The 17,973-nt window shown below is 44.1% G+C and overlaps 1 protein-coding gene across 1 annotated transcript; it reads right to left on the minus strand.

Annotated features, from left to right (window-relative positions):
- Nucleotides 1-1,122: 1,122 nt before the first annotated feature.
- LOC115310424 (putative nuclease HARBI1) lies at nt 1,123-12,643 on the minus strand. The gene is made up of 4 exons (XM_040218810.3): nt 11,632-12,643; nt 10,667-11,086; nt 7,938-8,177; nt 1,123-3,485 (listed from the first exon to the last, which is right to left on the minus strand). The coding sequence occupies exons 1-3, from the start codon at nt 12,015-12,017 to the stop codon at nt 7,940-7,942; spliced, it is 1,044 nt and encodes a 347-aa protein (XP_040074744.1). The 5' UTR covers nt 12,018-12,643; the 3' UTR covers nt 1,123-3,485; nt 7,938-7,939.
- Nucleotides 12,644-17,973: the final 5,330 nt, after the last annotated feature.

The following is a 17,973-nucleotide window of genomic DNA, read 5'->3' on the forward strand; positions in this document are numbered from 1 at the left end:
ATCTTTATTGGAAACTTTGGGTGCACTGTACAAATTTATTAGAGAGTGATATATTAGCCCCTCAAATTTTTGGGGCAAATATCTCAACCGAAGACCCCATTCAATGCGCGACAACTAACATCTCGCTCAATATCATGAGAGGGCAAGCCCAAAGATTAATTAGCTCTTACTCGCACAAGTTTCAACACAGTGGCACTAACACAGAAATAGCCCCAAAGCACCTTGGATCCTGTTCCATGCAGTGGGCCTGCGTAATTTCTCAAAATTAATGTCCAAATTTTGCTTGCCAAAAACATTGTCTTTAGCACTGTAAACAATGTAGACACTATTGTTCAACTAAACACAGAAGAAAAATGTATGTAGGCAAGTAGCGTGGGAACAAGGGCAGGGGGGCTTCAGACCCCCTTCCCCTTCCCCCCCCCCCCCCCCCCCCCCCTTGAAATTTCAGACAGCTGCGGTAAACAATGCTGCAAAAGGGGGCGGGGTTAAGCTCAGAGGCCCCGTCGCCCCTCCACGTTTCAAACACTTCCGACGCAACCGATTCAGGCACAGAGTGGGCCAGGCTAGCCGGTAGCTGGCAACAGTGAGTTTGCTGTCAAACAAAAAAAAAAAAGAAATAAATTGTCCAACATCACATATTACCCGAGACCGGATAATAGGAACCTGAGGGTGAAAAAAAAAAACGAAGGTAAGAAAACAATCTTATCATTATTGGCAATTACATGTTTACGCGTTTTCTGTTCATTCGCACATTGATACTATGTTGAATAATGAACACCCTGTCTCCCCTCCCCCACCTTTAATTGTGCTTACATCCTAGAAAACAAAATAAGTGTACTTCAATTCATAGGTGCTGGTCCCAACCCCCATCAGCTGACACCACTTGTCGAGACTGTTTTAAATGTGATCGGGGACGATTCCCCGACGATCTGTGGGATTGACGTCATCATCGGTGACACCGAAAAGTAGGTAACACTTTATAGGCCATGCTGTGTATGCTATGCTCCTGTTGATACTTTATACATTACAATACTAAAGTTGTAGGTATGAGCACGTGGCTTCGTCAATCACCTTACTTGTGCTAATTGAATGGCCCACCCTTACGCCTACAAGTTTGATATCGTTGCACACTGTATGTAGACTGTGACAATGGAGGCGATAGTACAGTGGAAGCTCTGCACCCAGTTACAGCTTACTAGCCCTGACAGCACAAGGATGCACAAGCAGCAGAAGAGAATGAGCACGCGCTGAAGGTGCATTCTTTTTCTGTTCTGCTCGTCACATTATGAGTACTTCCACAAGATGATAGTTATGAAACTGATGATAGGGATGTTCTGCTGTCACTGATGATAGGTATGAAACTGAGCACAGACACAAGGCATATCAAAAGTCACCAATTGTTGGCATGCTCCTAGAAAACATTGATGAGCATAGGGAACAGTTTGGATTGTCATAAAAGAATATATTGGTTTTCCATCTCAAAGTAGACATGTCAGTTGCATAACACTACTGCTGCGTGCCCTTACATAGAGACCAACTTCATGAAGCAAAACGACAATATTAGGAGCACGAGTCAAAACCTGTCCAGTAGAGAACAGAACACAGCACAAGGACACTACCTTCACATATTTAGCCATTTCTGCACTGCTGAAAAAGTGCCAATGAAACCATTTATTAGGGTAAATGCAGTAAAACTCACAGTTTGAAACTATTTGTACCACAAAATTACAAAGAAATATTTACATCATAATCAACAAAGCTATGGTAGTCTTTCTCTCAAGTTGAGATCACCTATTTTCTTCAAAGTCAGGTCACTCAATACCCAAATTTTTCCACTGTCAGTGGAAATGTTTTTGCATGATCTTCGTACATGCCTGCTAACGTAGCAAAAATCCATTCTTTTTTGGTAACGCTTATGAGATTAAGTTGAGAATGCACCAATGACTTATTCGATGCTGATCTGTGCCAACAAAATCTGAAAAAGTATCAATGTCCCAGTTAGCCGGACAGTGCTTGGGTACACAATAATCACATATGACGGCTGGTGTGAGTGTGCCACATCTACTTGTTTTAAATCTTGTACAAATGTCTATGTGGCGACTCTACCAACCGCCAATGAAACAAAGTTGCGGGGTTAGGCACTCCAGTCTGTTGTACCACCAACATATGTGGTAAAATTATGACAAGTGTTACTGTCACATCTGGATTAAGGTTGCCGCACGTTGCACTCAGTTCTCCCACACATATATGTACCCTGATCCAGGGTGACGTCAAAAATGTCATGCACTGCAGCCCTCATGCATCACTTGGAGAGATAGAGGACGGAGAGAATCATGTCACGGAGGACGTACGTGCACGAGTATGGTGTCTAGTCACAATCCTTTGCTTCAATGCTCTGAGCAGCTCTCTGGAGCTGTAGCCCTTGCAGTTTGCTAAGTTATGCTGAAATTTACAAGTTCACTCCTGCCCAACAATAGCCCTCTGTGAGCTGCCATTTTTCTCACTGCGCATGCTCGGAACACGTCCCGAGCATTAACTTTATGCAGGACAATATTGTACCTCGGGCTGCCATCCACTGCCAGTGAGTGACCTGGGTTTTTAAGTTTGCTGATAATCGTTGTAAAGGCTTATGCGTTAAAGGGATACCTCAACGAAATTAAAAATATACCCGTCGTGTTCAAAAATAGGTTGAATATGATCCACTGTATCCCTAAATGACAATCGCACGTTTGTATTTTGAACCTGGTGGCTATAGTTTTCGTTACAAACGGCCCACCCTGACAAGCGCTCGGAGAACAGCCAGCGGAGAGCATGTGACACCCAACGCAATCGTGACGTAGTTCGTCTCGGGACGAGCAAAGCTGCGACGAGGCTGACGTCGAGAGGATGGCCTAGTCGTTCCAGCCACCAAAGCGGCTGCTTTTGTACGAATTTTGAGTGAAGGGTTAATCTTTTATAATCTTGTAGGGGGACAATAGCAACTTCTGGGACATACAAAAAGGATTCTTTGGAAGAGGAGAGTTCCTCCTTCCCCTCTTCTATTGTGGTAGCCGGAGGCGAGACAGTTACCGTCACTAGCTGTCAAGGTTCTGAGACTGGCATTACAAACGAGGCGTTAGCGACATCCACCTGGTGCTCTTTGCCAATCGCTTAATTCGTTTTAAAATTCCTTTTCGTGACTTTTTTAACAAGATATTGTTGTGTTCGATGTGATACTGCTCCTTCGAACACATATAGACCAAAAAATGAAACCCGAAATTTTGTTGTAGTATCCCTTTAACCTCAAACAATTTCCTGGTCATGCGTGTCACTACAGCAGCTGCACGGGAAGGGTGACGACGCCGCCACCCTCGTCATCTGGCAGCAGTACAGTTGAAGACGACGCAGCACAGAGAACACTGGCCTCTCCTGTTGTGCAGCACAACCAGCGCTGGACCCGTGAGGCTGCACAGCAGTACCAGAGAAGGGCCGAGCGACAGCAGGATCTGGAGCATGAGAATATACTCCTTGAGAGAAAGTACACAAATGGGGCCATACAGGCTGCAAACGCAACCCTCGCTGCAGCAGATGCTGCACGGAGTTTCTATGCTATAGGGGAGGAAGTGCTCAGGGAGCAAAGAGAACTCATTAGACTTGAAACCACCCGAGCACAGCTGCAAATTGAACTGATAAAAAGACAATTAGGACAAGATTAACTCATGTAATGAGCTACTTGCATTGTTTGTCGCTGTGTTGTATACATATTTTGCGTTTTTTCTGACCTACATACTTGGTTGCACGATTATAACGCTCACATTTTTTTTGCCAAAATGGGTGCCTAAAATTAGATGCACTTACAATTGAAACCAAAACTCAAAAGAAAAACGCAAGGCAGCTAGCCCAATCGCCTTTGTGACCGTTTGTTTACATTAGATATTTTGGTATCCGTATCGCGCGTTCTTTCGCCTTTATGTCATCACACTGACGGGAAACGATAACCACGGAGCGACACTGCGTAGCCTCGCAATCCCAGCGACCCAATGAGCTCGCGAAGTGTTGTATGAAAAAAAAAAAGTGAAGGCCGTTTACAACTCTGTAACGCCGAATTAGAGCGCAGCTCTTGAGGAGGAGTAGGGAAGGGTACTGAGAAGGAGGGGGGTCACGTGACCTCGGCGGGGGGGGGGGGGGGTCACGTGACCCCCAGGTCACATGACCCCGCAGAGAAATTTTTCCGCTAGGTTTAGCGGACAAATTTTTCCGCTAGATTTAGCGGGGAATTTTTTCCGCTAGATTTAGCGGGGAAATTTTTCCGCTAGATTTAGCGGGGAAATTTTTTCACTAGATTTAGCGGAGAAATTTTTCCGCTAGATTTAGCAGAGAAATTTACCCATCATGCACCGGCGGTTACGACGACGGCGACGGCGACGCCGCTCAAGCCGGAAACGAGCGCCTAAGAGCTGCACTTATGGGTGTTCAAAGTGCATTACTTTACCTGCGCGGTAGAATCGGCAGCAATTAAATTTTTCGATATCTGGGAGCTAAAATTGCCTGCATGTAAGTATCGGGGCCACGTTAGAATCGTGCAAACATGGTATGTTTGACACTTCATTTATTTTATGCATGCTATCTACAAGGGAAGCTTGCACACAATCTTTTCCATGTCGTTGACTATCCCTACACTAGACCAGCGTGGTTGTTCTGATCGCAATATTTTACGCTGTGGTTAAGTAAGCAACAGAATATCATACTGGCAGTATGGCACCCAGGCTTTCGACGCCCCAAAGGTGGCACATAATTTACATGGATACCTAAAATAAAAATATGGGTTAAGCTCAAAGGCAGATGTATAATTCCTTCTTTCCTATATCCCTTCACATGTTTCCCTTTCATAACGCGGCTCCCCGTCACAGCTCAAGAGAGGAGGTCGCCAAGACGATTAGCCTCCCGGCAGAAGACCAAGGTCGAGTTTCTGTGTTTTAAGAAAATGTTCGAGTCATCGATGAGTGGACCACAGACACTTTCTGACTTGCATCTGCAAATATTCCTTCTGCTTTTAAGATAAAGGCTTTTTCTGCCTGGATATGCTCCTGCGACCTATGGACTGTGTGCTGCTTATGTACGAAAAAGTTCATACTAAGAATATCCCGAAACTCAGGAACAGAAAAAGGGATCAAACACAACACTACATCATTTTGTTGCGTGTGTCACCTTTTGGGGCCCCGGGTCTTCAACTCTTATTACTTTGAATCGTCACCACTTACCTTGTTCTTTAAGTATTTATTTATTTATTTATTTATTTATTTATTTTATTTAAAGAGTACCTTCATCGCCTCGAGGGCATTATTGTAGGAGGGGTGGGAAATAACACACATACATAAAAACACAAAGTGATCACTTGTCCGCACGGAATAGATATACAACCGAGAAAAAAATACACTGTTATCCAACACAACAGTTTTTTGGAGCTGAAATCTACTTGCTGCTTGTACGTAGGCTCGCGATAATTCGAACTCGGATATTTCGTACTTCCAGTTAATTCAAACAGGTTTAAAAATTTTGGTTGTCCCGCTAAGCTTTTTTATGTATTTATAAGCCACTTAATTCGAATGGCGTTTTCGCTTAATTCATAGTTTTTTGCTCTCGCGGCCCTGTTGAGTGCGCTTCTTTCCGAGCACCGGTGCACCGCAGAGAAGCAATACCTGCGGAGCTTGCTTTTGCGAGTGTTGCTTCTCCGCAGTGCACCAGTGCTCGGAAAGAAGCGCAGTCAACGGGGCCGCGAGAACAAAAAACTATGAATTAGCGAAAACGGCACACATGAACGGAAAACGGCGTTCAAATTATGTGCTTCAAGACTAGCAATGATGACCAAGACGACAACGAGGACGAGGCACAGCTCACTGGCATCATGATTTCTGGCCTTGAAACACGTAATGTGAACGCCGTGCAGGCGAACTATATTAGTCTTGACGACGATGTGTGTGTTTGTCATGATGACTCATTAGAGGACATAGTACGGAAAGTAATGCCAGCACAGTGCAGCAGTGACAGTGAAGATGACGATGAAGAAATGGATGACCCACTACGAACTGTCACAGCCGCAGAGGCCTTTGAGCACATCGCTCAGCTCCGGAAGTTTCTGTCTGCAAAGGAAAAGTCCCGTAAAGAGCTGCTTGCGTTGGCTGGCATTGGAAATTTTGTTTTGAGATCTCATGTGCTGACTAAACAGTCCACAATTGACGACTTTTTTGCCGGATGAATAAACTTAGTCACAGTTCTTTCACAAATGTGTTATGCCTGTACTTGCTTATAGTTATGCATTAACTATAAGCAAGCTATTGTGCTATGTAGAGGAAACTGGCCAAAATCTGCTTTGTATATATCGCTATCCATGTAACAAATCATAATGTTCTCTAGTATCATATATATCCAACTAAAATATGTGACTTTCTGGAGTTTGAATTAATGAGAGTGTAGTATGTACAATAAAGCTCCTCTCTGGACAATGCCCTACTAAAAATAAATGTTTTGCAAATGATGTTATCATGCCAGCCAGGATGAAGAAAATATGAACTAACCCTAGGAGGTTTGTGAAAAATAAGAGAAAAGCTTTGCAGGTTGGAAAAACCTGTGAAAGGTGTTATGACTCAACACTCAGAAGCGTACACTATGTAAATCCTATGAGCTAGTAACCATGAGTATGCAGTGAAAAATGAACATTCTATGGGGTAGTATATATAATTTGTACTGATAGCTTTGAAATTGGTATCAAATGAACATTGTTTCACTATACTCTCCTATTCATGCTCCTGTACCCATTAAATAGTATCGGTTTGTAGATATTGAATGGGAAAATAACTGTCTTCTTCAGTTGCCTCATTATAAACTGTGCACACATAGTCTGTTATAGGGCTGACTTCAGCACTTCCCATAAAGCATCCGTCGGTGTGGGAAATGTATTACAAAAAATAATGACAGTATAAAAAGAGAGCTCCAGAGAGTGCGAAGAAGTGCACAAATTTGAAGAAGCATCCCTCGTGTCATTAGTTAGAAGTTTGAAAAGTGCATTGTTATGAACTCCGGAAATCAAATTCAAAATCTATTAGTTTAAGAGAGCCCGTGTGTGCCTATGCTTGTAGCTCTGCGAGAGTGCAGGAGTTGATGGGGAGGAGACCAAAGCAGTAACAAGCAGTTGAGCTGCAGCGTGCGATTGCAGGAGTGTTGGACATTGCACTGCACTCCCGTTTGACCAATAGCTTCGGCAGGGATTTTTTTCGAGCACACTCTTTCCAACGAGCTAATTATAAGTGCCTCAAATGACACATTTCGAGCTTTGTAACAATAATGCGGGAAGTAAGAAAATTTTTTTTCATTACTTATTTCGTCGCTCATGCTGCAATTTACACATACTGCTATGGAAGCAACAGGTATAAGGGGATGTCCATCAATCATTCTTTACATTTCTATCATCCAAATTTCGAAACTCTATGTGGGATATCTGCAAGCACTACCCGAATTGATCTGTGCAAGAGTGATATATGCATTGCTGGAATGTCATTGTCATGTTGATAACACACTTTCAGCATTGTCACATGTGTCACACTCCTTTATGGGTTATTTTGGGTAGAACTTATGATAATCTTACATCCAGTTAGATCATACAAAAAAAGCTTAAAATAAAATTAATCAATATCTCAAAGCTGTTGGCTTCTTGCTAACTGTGCAGCACGGTTGAGCCCCTAACTGTTGCAGTTTCCAAAAATACAATTGATGTTTAAGTAGCAAAACAATAAATATTATTTCAAGCAATTATTTGATCTAGTTAGACAACTGTCTGACATAATTTTCTTATAATTATCTGCAAAGCCTGATAAACAAAAGGTGAAAGCAATAGCCACGATCATAACAAAGCATCTTGCATTAGAAATGGACAGCCAGAAGATACCTATCCAGACACTTACACTTAGCCGAAGAAATGGTTGACAATAAAGTCTCGGGCCTCGTTGCTCTCAGCACGGTTGGCTGCTACGGGCTCAACGGGAACCTCAGCGGGGATGGCGGCCACGGGTGTCCTGCAGGGGTACCTCTTGGCCAGGTTGTGGAGGGCACAGCACGCGACAATGATGTCGCAGCACCGTTCTGGAGCCATTCGGAGCTCAGCGTGAAGGCAATGGAACCTCCGCTTGAGTTGGCCGATTGTTCTGTACAGAGCGCATGGATCAAAACCACATGTTATTCCTTCCCAGAAACCCAATAGCAAAATCGGACAACAGCGTGGAACGCAAATACTCAAGAGGATGACACGCAACAAGGACAAATTTACAGCTGAATTCGAATCGCAAATTGGCTGCCGTGCCCGATATCACACCTCCTAATTTTTCCAGCCCAAGCTCCAGCCCATTGCTCCAGGATATCGAAAGCTGGGCATTATGCATACCATTTTATTTTCCTTCCGAATTATTTTTACACTGCGTTCACATCCGGGGTCACCTGAGGTTAGCCTGTGCAATGTATTTTATAGAAAGCAACAAGCAAAGTGCAGCTTTATTCAAGCGCTATCCTCAAAGGGTTTCGTGGATATGCTTCCAACCAAACACCTGCATATGCACAGGCCAATATGTTAGAATTTTTTGCTACCTGATTGCTGCCAACGCTGTAAGAATTAACTTGTAACCAAGCTTTATACTGCAACAAATACAGTACCATCAAAATTTCATTCTACATGTTACTTGTGAGACAGAGTGAAAAGAGAAAGAGAGCCAGACTCTTGTCTTGTTGAGCCTTTTCCCTTCCACTCTCCAGGAATAGATGTTCGTGGTAGCGCAACCCATCTACTTTTGTCATTGATCAATAAGAATCCGTCTTGTAAGTCTGGGAGATGTAAAACGTAAAGCACTTGATATAACGCCTTATCCAAGTACTCCTACCCTTTGATTGTGCCGCTAGTGTTCCTATTAGTTAGTGGTCCACGCACCGCCATTTCTGACTCAAGTGGAAGCTCCTGGACGCATGCAGCCAAAGTTTTGGTAGAGGGTCTTATGGCGCTTTCACAACGGAATCCCAAGCAAGATTTGCCTGAACATTTGAGATTGCAGCGACTCATCATCAGTCGTGAATGACGTGTAAGATGGTGTCTAGAGACTATTTGTGGAAACTTGTTATTGCATGCTCAACTTCAACATTGTCCAAAATGATGCCTTGGCACTACTCTTAATTCCATCGATGAGAGCAGAATAGGTCATGCTAGGCATGTACTCTTGGCCAATCGGTCAAGACGGTCAGCAACACACAATTGTTTGCGACTTACACCGATGTGCCGCTATTTTTGGATCACACGCATCTTAGCACGCACGAGCTTAGCTGTACTTGTGCACTCAATATGAGTACATACATATCTAGCACGTTTAGTTAGTTTTCATTAAACAGCCCGAAACTGACATTTCAAAAAGTAGACATATGAAAGTGCCAAGGCACAGTGTTACTTCCACTGCTGTGTCTAGGAAAAAAATTCCATTGTCATTAATGCTTCTTTTTGTCCAATTAACAAAATATCAACTTCTGTCCGGGTCTTGCGTAGCACTGGCACCTGAGGTGAGTTTAGTGCTTTTCCCCATTATTGCCAGTCCTGGGGACCTAAGACATAACTGAGTTTCTGCATTTTCAGTCTCAAGCGATAAAACCCAATAAAGTGTGGTGAGGTAAGTTTCGAAAGTTTGATTTTAAACCTAAATGGTCAGTACTTTAGACCATTACAGGTGCATGTGACCGAGTAGACAGAGTATAGAAGCATGTGACCGAGTAGTCAACTATCTTATCTCCGTGCTTTCAAACTATTCTGTTGGAAGCACACTTTAGGAAGTATTTGGGTTTGTCATCGATGCAATTTGCGTTCCTTTGTCCATCAAGTTTGCTGTGGTCGTCTAGAGGGCGGATTTGGAGCGTTTTCATTGTTTGTCAAGCCATTTGGTCTTACTTTTGTTCTGGGAGGAATGGAATGTCATTCTGTTCCTATTGTAGGGAGCATAAGAAAAAAACCAAAGCTGTTTAAACAGCCTCTCTCAAGGTGCTATCTGGTTAGAGGAAAGCAGCTTTAATAGTCCTCCACATGTGAAGAACAAAGAAGCGTGCCAAGAATTACGTTTGCAAATTTTGCGATTAAGAATTTGTCGTCACAGCACATGTATAACCAAGGTTACGTTTGCCATGTCCGCAAGTGTTGCCGCTTGACGAATAACTCAGATATGAACCTAATCTACTGCATTCTCGACAAACCTGCTTGAAAAAAAACGTAACTGGTCAATAGATATCGACCGGAAAAAGGCAGTAAGCTTTCGACTAAAAATATTCATCGATAAAAACTGAAAATTTCATACTCACAATAACAACCGAAAAAAGTATGCCGATTCCAGAAAAATAAAAACTGAAACCGCAGAACCCTAGGCAGCTATTATAAGTTGTATTGATTCGTAATCTCAGGATACTGCTTTCATCTTGCTTACATAAAACCACGGTATCTTATGCTTCGTTAGATTAATATAAAAATTTGTATGAATATTTTTATGCCATAAAGAATAGCAACAGACGTAAGGAGCATGCACGTGTTGCACATATTACGTCAAGACAGCTAGTCGTCTCGAAATGTCTTGCATGAATATCTCTGTGCCCTTCACAATATATGGCCTAGATTTACCGTTCAACAATGCTTCTTGTCGTCGTGTGTGCCGTATTGTATGCGACCTCGGCTGCTGATGACGGCGACAGGAATGGCGTCATCAGCCAAGGTTGACAGGAGTAGCCGCTGTCACCAAGCAGCAGGCCGTCGTACTCTCCACTGGCCAGCTTGACTGCCAAGGTGCTCTCCGTGAAGATCCGAGAGTCGTGGGTGCTTCCAGGCCACCTTGCAACCACGTTGCGAATCCGAGAAGAGGCGTCAACGACCACCTGTACGTTGATGGAATGGTATCCATGGCGGTTGACGTACGCCTCCTCGTGCACATGGGGTGCCTGGATCCGGACATGGGTACCGTCAACAGCACCCACGACCAAAGGAAAGCCGGCCATGTCGTAGAACTTGTGCTGCAAGGCTGCCCCCTCCGCAGCGTCAGGCCATCTGCGTCGTTGATCCCCTCAGCAATTAAACCACATATAGTAAACTTACAGCTACAATGCTTATGAATACCTTTTTAATGAGGAATGCTAAGGACTTTGGCTGTGCCCTTCAAGTTTGTGGTAGCAGTAAAGTGCCTCAGTAGCACCTGTTCAATAGTGAAGTTTGCATGTTTTCATAGGATCCCTTTTTATTTTTGTTCAGTTACCAAGACCTATAAAGTGACTGTGATTCGGTGCAAGTCCTTACCAAAAGTGCAAACGGGTCGCTTTCTGAGGTTTCTCAGAAAAATGGCGTGCCCGGGCCCTTTCCAATCGGGCAAGTAGGACGCTTACGGCCGTAATCATTTTTTTTTCTATTGAAAAGGGGGGGGGGGGGGGGGGGGAGGGAGGGCTAGTTACTAGTAGGTAGAATATTACTGCCATAAAAAGGCAACCTACAAAACATCCCTATCACCAGCAATTCAGATATATTTTTAGTGTATTTACTTTACTTCAATACGGCTGGCAATTAAACTACAATTAAAAGGAAAAAAAAAGGACCCTTACCGTATGAAGTCTTGTGCTCGACGAGCCAGCGCTACGGTGACTTGCCTCACAGCCCGTGAAGCACTTGACACATGCACGCGGATGTAGTCGCCTGCAGTGATCAGAAAGTTCCCAGTTGCGTAGAACTGCAAGGCGATGATCACTTGCTGCTCCGCAGAGAGGGCGCGGCTACGACGTGTACGGCGCTCCAAGTCCGGACGCAGTGTGTCGGCGAGAAACATTATGCCCGCTCTTCCAAATCGGAACCGTTGCTGCAGCCCATCCTCGTCGAAATCCTCAAAGGGGTTCAGGCGGTCCCGCAGCACACGCTGTCGCCTCATCATTGCCGCTGCGTACTGCGCGTCCGTGCGGTCTCTTCTGTGTCGGCGATTCCTTGCGTTGGACATTCTGCCCGGTAGCAAAGTCGGAAATCGGTCCGCAAATCTTATCAGTCAGTCCGTGGCCGGTCGGAGGGTTTGTCGGTGGGTCGGTCGGTCGAAGGGCAGAATACAGACAGGAAAACTCAGATGATAACCGAAAACGAGAAACGCGCGTTGCGTGCAACGAGGCGAAACTGGTTGTATAAACAAACGCCGTGCACGCGACACGGCACACACGGCGTTGCCAGACTTGGAAGCGACGGTCGACGCACTTGCTTTTTGCAAAACACGACAACAGAAAACTGCAAAGCACTTTGACTAGGTGTCTTGTCTACGCTTCCACACTTCGAAAGAAAGAATTTCGATGCAAAAAAGAAACTATCCTTTTTCTTTTCAATTGAGCAAACGTTTCTTGCAAGTTACAACTAGATTTAGCCGAAAACGGTTCCCATAAAGCAAACGTTGTATCATAAAAAAATAACGATTTATTTTTTTCAGCACAAGGTGGCGCAGGCTCCAGCCCAATAATAAAGGACGGATTTGTTTTATGTCCAGCCATTAAAGTTTCGTAGTAGGTACAACGTAGGTACAACTAGGTACTTTCGGTACCTACTAGGGACTTTGGCCAACGCTAACCGCGGTTAGCTCTTCGAGCAAACGGGCCCTGATCTGCGCGAGATAGGATCGTTCGAGTCGTCACAATCCCGCGTAAACAACCGACGCATCTGAACAGAGTCCAGACTTGTACCGTACGCATTACAAGTAATCAAATTACTTGTAATCGATTACTTTTTGGAGTAATTTTGTAATCAGTTGATTACTTTTATTAGGCAGTAATCACAAGAGTAATCTGATTACTTTTTGAAGTAATAAAATTACTTGTAACCATTACAATTTGTCCACGCGAACCCCCCCCCCCCCCCCTTTCCGGCACACGCCTTTTTTTTATGAAATGACAAAAATAAAATTTGCTTTTTTTTTTTTTTTTGAGCGGGAAAAAGAAAGATTTCTGTGGAGCTGTAGGAAAGGAGGTCAATCTCTTTCTATGTACAATTTCCGTGGAATGTTCGTTTTTTTTTTGTTTTTTTTTTTTTTTCGGGCTGGGACTGGGAGTGGGAAGCCACAGTGCGTGACAAAGACCATTCAGGGCGAAGTTTGAGGACGCAGAATGTAGCTTTGTGAGTCCTTCGTTCAAACTAGCACACACTCACAGAAATAAAAAAAAAATAAAAAAATCCTGCTTAAGGTACCTACTCGCAGCCCGTAGGAGAACCAGAACCGAAGAATGCCTAAAGCGGATGCAAAATATAACAAAGGCATTTGAAATATTTCCCCATTTCCCCTACGTGGTCTTTGTGACAAGCAATGTTTCGAGTTGAGAAGTGGTCGGGGAGATCTCTTCCGCTAATGGATACTACACATGATCCGTTTCAAATCCTGGAGCTGCTGCTCTTTTGTATAACGTACGAGCTCATCCACATGTGAATAATAAAATGAGCGACGCAAGCTTTGAGCGACAACCCTTGCTCATGCTTAACAAGATCCAGAACCACCTCCGCTTCCCCCCCCCCCCCCCCCAAACACACACACACACTGGCGAACGCCCAAATCATTAAACGTCTTCAAACGAATTGTATGCTTGTGTCCGCATTGTGAAGGTGCAACGACCACGAAGAGGGAGCCAGTTTTTCTTCAATACTTGTGCAAATGTGAAATATAGGTTGGAAGTAGTTCATTGTTACGAGCGCTAAAGATGTGTCTTCGCACAATAAAGTAATCGGAAAAGTAACGATTACTTCTTTAAGTAATGTCCAATTACTTTTGCCGTCGAGTAATCAAGTAATCTAATCGAATACTTTTTAGCCAAGAGTAATAGTAATTGTAATCGATTACTTTTTTAGTAACGTGTACAAGACTGGAACAGACCCAATTTGAAGGCCCGGCCGGTCCCACGACCTCACCCCGCATGCCCACCTCGAAGTTTAAGGAGATGGCGTGGCGCGCTTTTGTCACCTTCCGTGAAGATCAAGTTCGGCGGGGTTGGAGCTTGGAGGCTCTCCACAGGGAGGGTGCTTCCCCAAATCTACGAGTAGAAGATGACAAACTTGAGCCGGACCTGCCAGCGGAAGATGCGCGCTGCAAAAGGGGCGCTTATGGAACGCTCTAAATCTGTGAGCGGAATTCACTATCGGTCCTAGGTAATTTGCATCCGAGACACTTTTCTTTCCGTAGATGTTTCGTGCTATAGAGGCTTTCAGGCATCTGTGCATGGGCGCCGCTATGAGCGACCTTCAGTTTTTCTTCCCTTTAATTCTGTTCGCTTCACTGCATCCTAACCGCAACAGGATAAGTTATTGCCGCTTTATGTGCTACTGTGTCCCTCTCCCCAGCATAGGCCTTTGTGGAGGACCGTCAAAGCCCGCTTCAGTGGCTCGACATCTCGGTAACACAAGAGGAGGTCGGCTATGGCGGCTCAATCTGGCGCGTGTTTAAAGGGATACTTCAACGAAATTTGAAATGTTCCCGTCGTGTTCAAAAATAGGTTGAATATGATCCACAATATCCGTAAATGACAATCGCACGTTTGTATTTTGAGCCTGGTGGCTGTATTTTTCGTTATAAACGGCCCACTCTGGCAAGCGCTCGGAGAAGGCCCAGCTTAGAGCACGTGACATCCAACGTAATCGTGACGTAGGTCGTCTCAAGACGAGCAAAGCTACGGCGAGGCTGACGTCGAGAGGATGGCCTAGTCGTTCCAGCCACCGAAGCGGCCGCTTTTGTACGAATTTTGAGTGACGGGTTAATCTTCTATAATCTTGTAGGGGGACAATAGCGACTTCTGCGACACACAAAAAGGGATTCTCGGGAAGAGGGGAGTTCCTCCTTCCCCCCTTCTCTCGTCGTGGCCGGAGACGAGACAACCTCCGTCACTAGCTGTCAAGGTTCCTAGACGGGCATTACAAACGAGGCGTTAGCGACATCCACCAGGTGCTCTTTGCTAATCTTTTAATTCGTTTTAAAATTCCTTTTCGAGACTTTTTGAACAAGATATTGGTATGTTCCATGTGATACTGCTCTTTTGAACACATATAGACCAAAAAATGAGCGCCCAAATTTCGTTGTAGTATCCCTTTAAAGGGATACTTCAACGAAATTTGAAATATTCCCGTCTTGTTCAAAAATAGGTTGAATATGATCCACAATATCCGTAAATGACAATCGCACGTTTGTATTTTGATCCTGGTGGCTGTATTTTTCGTTATAAACGGCCCACTCTGGCAAGCGCTCGGAGAAGGACCAGCTTAGAGCACGTGACATCCAACGCAATCGTGACGTAGGTCGTCTCAAGACGAGCAAAGCTACGGCGAGGCTTACGTAGAGAGGATGGCCTAGTCATTCCAGCCACCGAAGCGGCTGCTTTTGTACGAATTTTGAGTGACGGGTTAATCTTCTATAATCTTCTAGGGGGACAATAGCGACTTCTGCGACACACAAAAGGGATTCTCGGGAAGAGGGGAGTTCCTCCTTCCCCCCTTCTCTCGTCGTGGCCGAAGACGAGACTACCTCCGTCACTAGCTGTCAAGGTTCCTAGACGAGCATTACAAACGAGGCGTTAGCGGCATCCACCAGGAGCTCTTTGCTAATCGTTTAATTCGTTTTAAAATTCCTTTTCAAGACTTTTTTAACAAGATATTGATATGTTCCATGTGATACTGCTCTTTTGAACACATATAGACCAAAAAAATGAGCGCCGAAATTTCGTTGTAGTATCCCTTTAAAGCGTCTATCGGGAATATTCCCTAGCGGCCATAGCTGTGTGCGCGATTGCTGAGCGCGTTCTGACTGCGAGCTGCCGAAGTTCTATCGCAACGTGCATTCCGCACCATCATGATTGCCAGTCTTAGTGGCCTATTAGTGTTAGCTCGTTCTGAGCCTGCGCTTTAAAGGGGTACTACGGCGATTTTTTTATGGTCGCTGATTTGCCTCCAAATTGGCTCAACACATCGATAGACATGGCTCTACGAGTTCCCCAAGTATTGTGTGAAAAAAAAAAAAAAATTCGCGAAGTTATTGAATTTTCGGATTTCGTTCTCATCGTGTTTCTCAAACCGGGAACCCCTAATGGCAACATTGAAGTGTGACGACAGAAATGGTATCAAGTGGGCAGTAAGCCAAGTTCCCAACTGATTACAAGACGTTTGACGGTAGGAAAAGAATGTTTGGTAACGGATTCACTGAGAAGCACGTAAAAAACACTCGACATACTCAGTTTAAGACTACATGCATGACCTGAAAGTCTATACCATATGTGACGTCACACCACTGAAGAGCGTGCGAAAATTTGAATGCTTGTTTCGGCATCATCTTCATTTGCGGTTTTCTCAGTTGCTGTTTTGAATTAAAAAAAAATAAATAAATAGCGTACCCTGACGACTGAAGTCCGGGTAGCGGAAAATGCAGTTTGTTTAGGTAGCTCAAAAAACGGCCGGAGTACCCCTTTAAGCATCGCACTCAAATATCGCGTCCATATTATCTAAGCGTCGCCCTCAAATATGGCGTCGAGTGGGCTAACATGTCTTAGCTCGGAGCGTGGAGCGAAAGCTTGCGCTGCAGAGCCTACTGGGTTCGATCCCCACCCCTTGCTCGTTTCGATCTCGATGAGTTTCGTACTGGCGCGCGTTCGTGTAATCACTACTGCATGGTGAACGTTAAAGACCCTAGGTTAGCGAATGTGCTGCACTGGCAAAATTTCACATCTGAAGCTAAGAGACCAGACACTAGTTGAGGCGTGACTAGCATCAAGGCTGTCTAAGTGTACGAGCAAAACAATTTTAAACGGAAAATGCCGAGCATTTGTTTTGCGCTGCTTCGCGGATGCTGGAGCGAGCTTACATGGCATTCATTTGACACCAAGAAACTGCTTGCAATCAGTTGAGGACAGGGTCTACAAACCACCTTCCCTGACGTCGCTTTTTATTGCTGCCAATAAAAGCTTCCACTTGAAATAAATATACGGTGAGAATCAAAATTGTATATTCCATACCTTCGCGAAGGTATTGAAATACGGTTTTTATATACTTAGAAGCTCAACCTGAGACTTCTAAGTGATGAGCAATTTTCAACTAACATCTCCTTACTTTTGTCGTATACATTGCAAAACATTGACATGCACATCTTTGCAAAATGGGATAGTTTCAAGCAAGCAGTGAAAAACATCACAATTGAACGCGCTACAATTGCATCATATATGAACAAACAACAGCAGCGTGACCTTTTTAAAAATTTAGTAACCCTGCACGAGCTTGAATGCTTAAATCCAGGCGCGTACAGCGATGATGTTACCGTAGTACGAGCCTAGCTTCAATTGTATGAAACCAAAATATACCGCGGACCATTAATTCGCTCGCGGAAGAAACGCTTTCTCCTAGGCGAAGAACCTACTAAGAAATCTCAGGTTGACAAAAGGCCTAACGCACTGTCAAAGGAAATAGAAATCAGCAAAAATGGATTGATACTCACCGACGCCACTGAAATAGTTAAATCTTTTCACCACTTCTACACGAATGTTTTTGGAACAGTAATACCCACAGAAGAGAAGACTGAGATCGAACAGCTACTAAACAGATGCAAAAACTTGACGAGGAAGATCGCCATTTAATTGAAGGCCCCATATTATTAAACGAAATTAAGGCCGCCATTAAATCTCTCCCAAATGGGAAGACACGAGGACCGGACGGGCTAAGCGCTGAATTTAACAAAAAGTTCCAAGGCATTATATCTCCCGTTTTACTGGCTGTAATTGAAGAATCCTACATACGGAAAACTCTGCCTCCTTCATTTTACCGTGGACACACGATATTGCTGCCAAAAACAAAAGATCTTGAAATGCATAATAAGATGGAAAACTACAGACCAATATTACTATGCAACGTAGATTATAAAATTTACGCCAAAGTGCTCAATGAAAGACTTCAGTGCGTAA

This window comes from Ixodes scapularis, unplaced genomic scaffold (assembly GCF_016920785.2).
Source record: "Ixodes scapularis isolate PalLabHiFi unplaced genomic scaffold, ASM1692078v2 PGA_scaffold0__279_contigs__length_252992795, whole genome shotgun sequence".
NCBI classification, from domain to species: Eukaryota; Metazoa; Arthropoda; class Arachnida; order Ixodida; family Ixodidae; genus Ixodes; species Ixodes scapularis.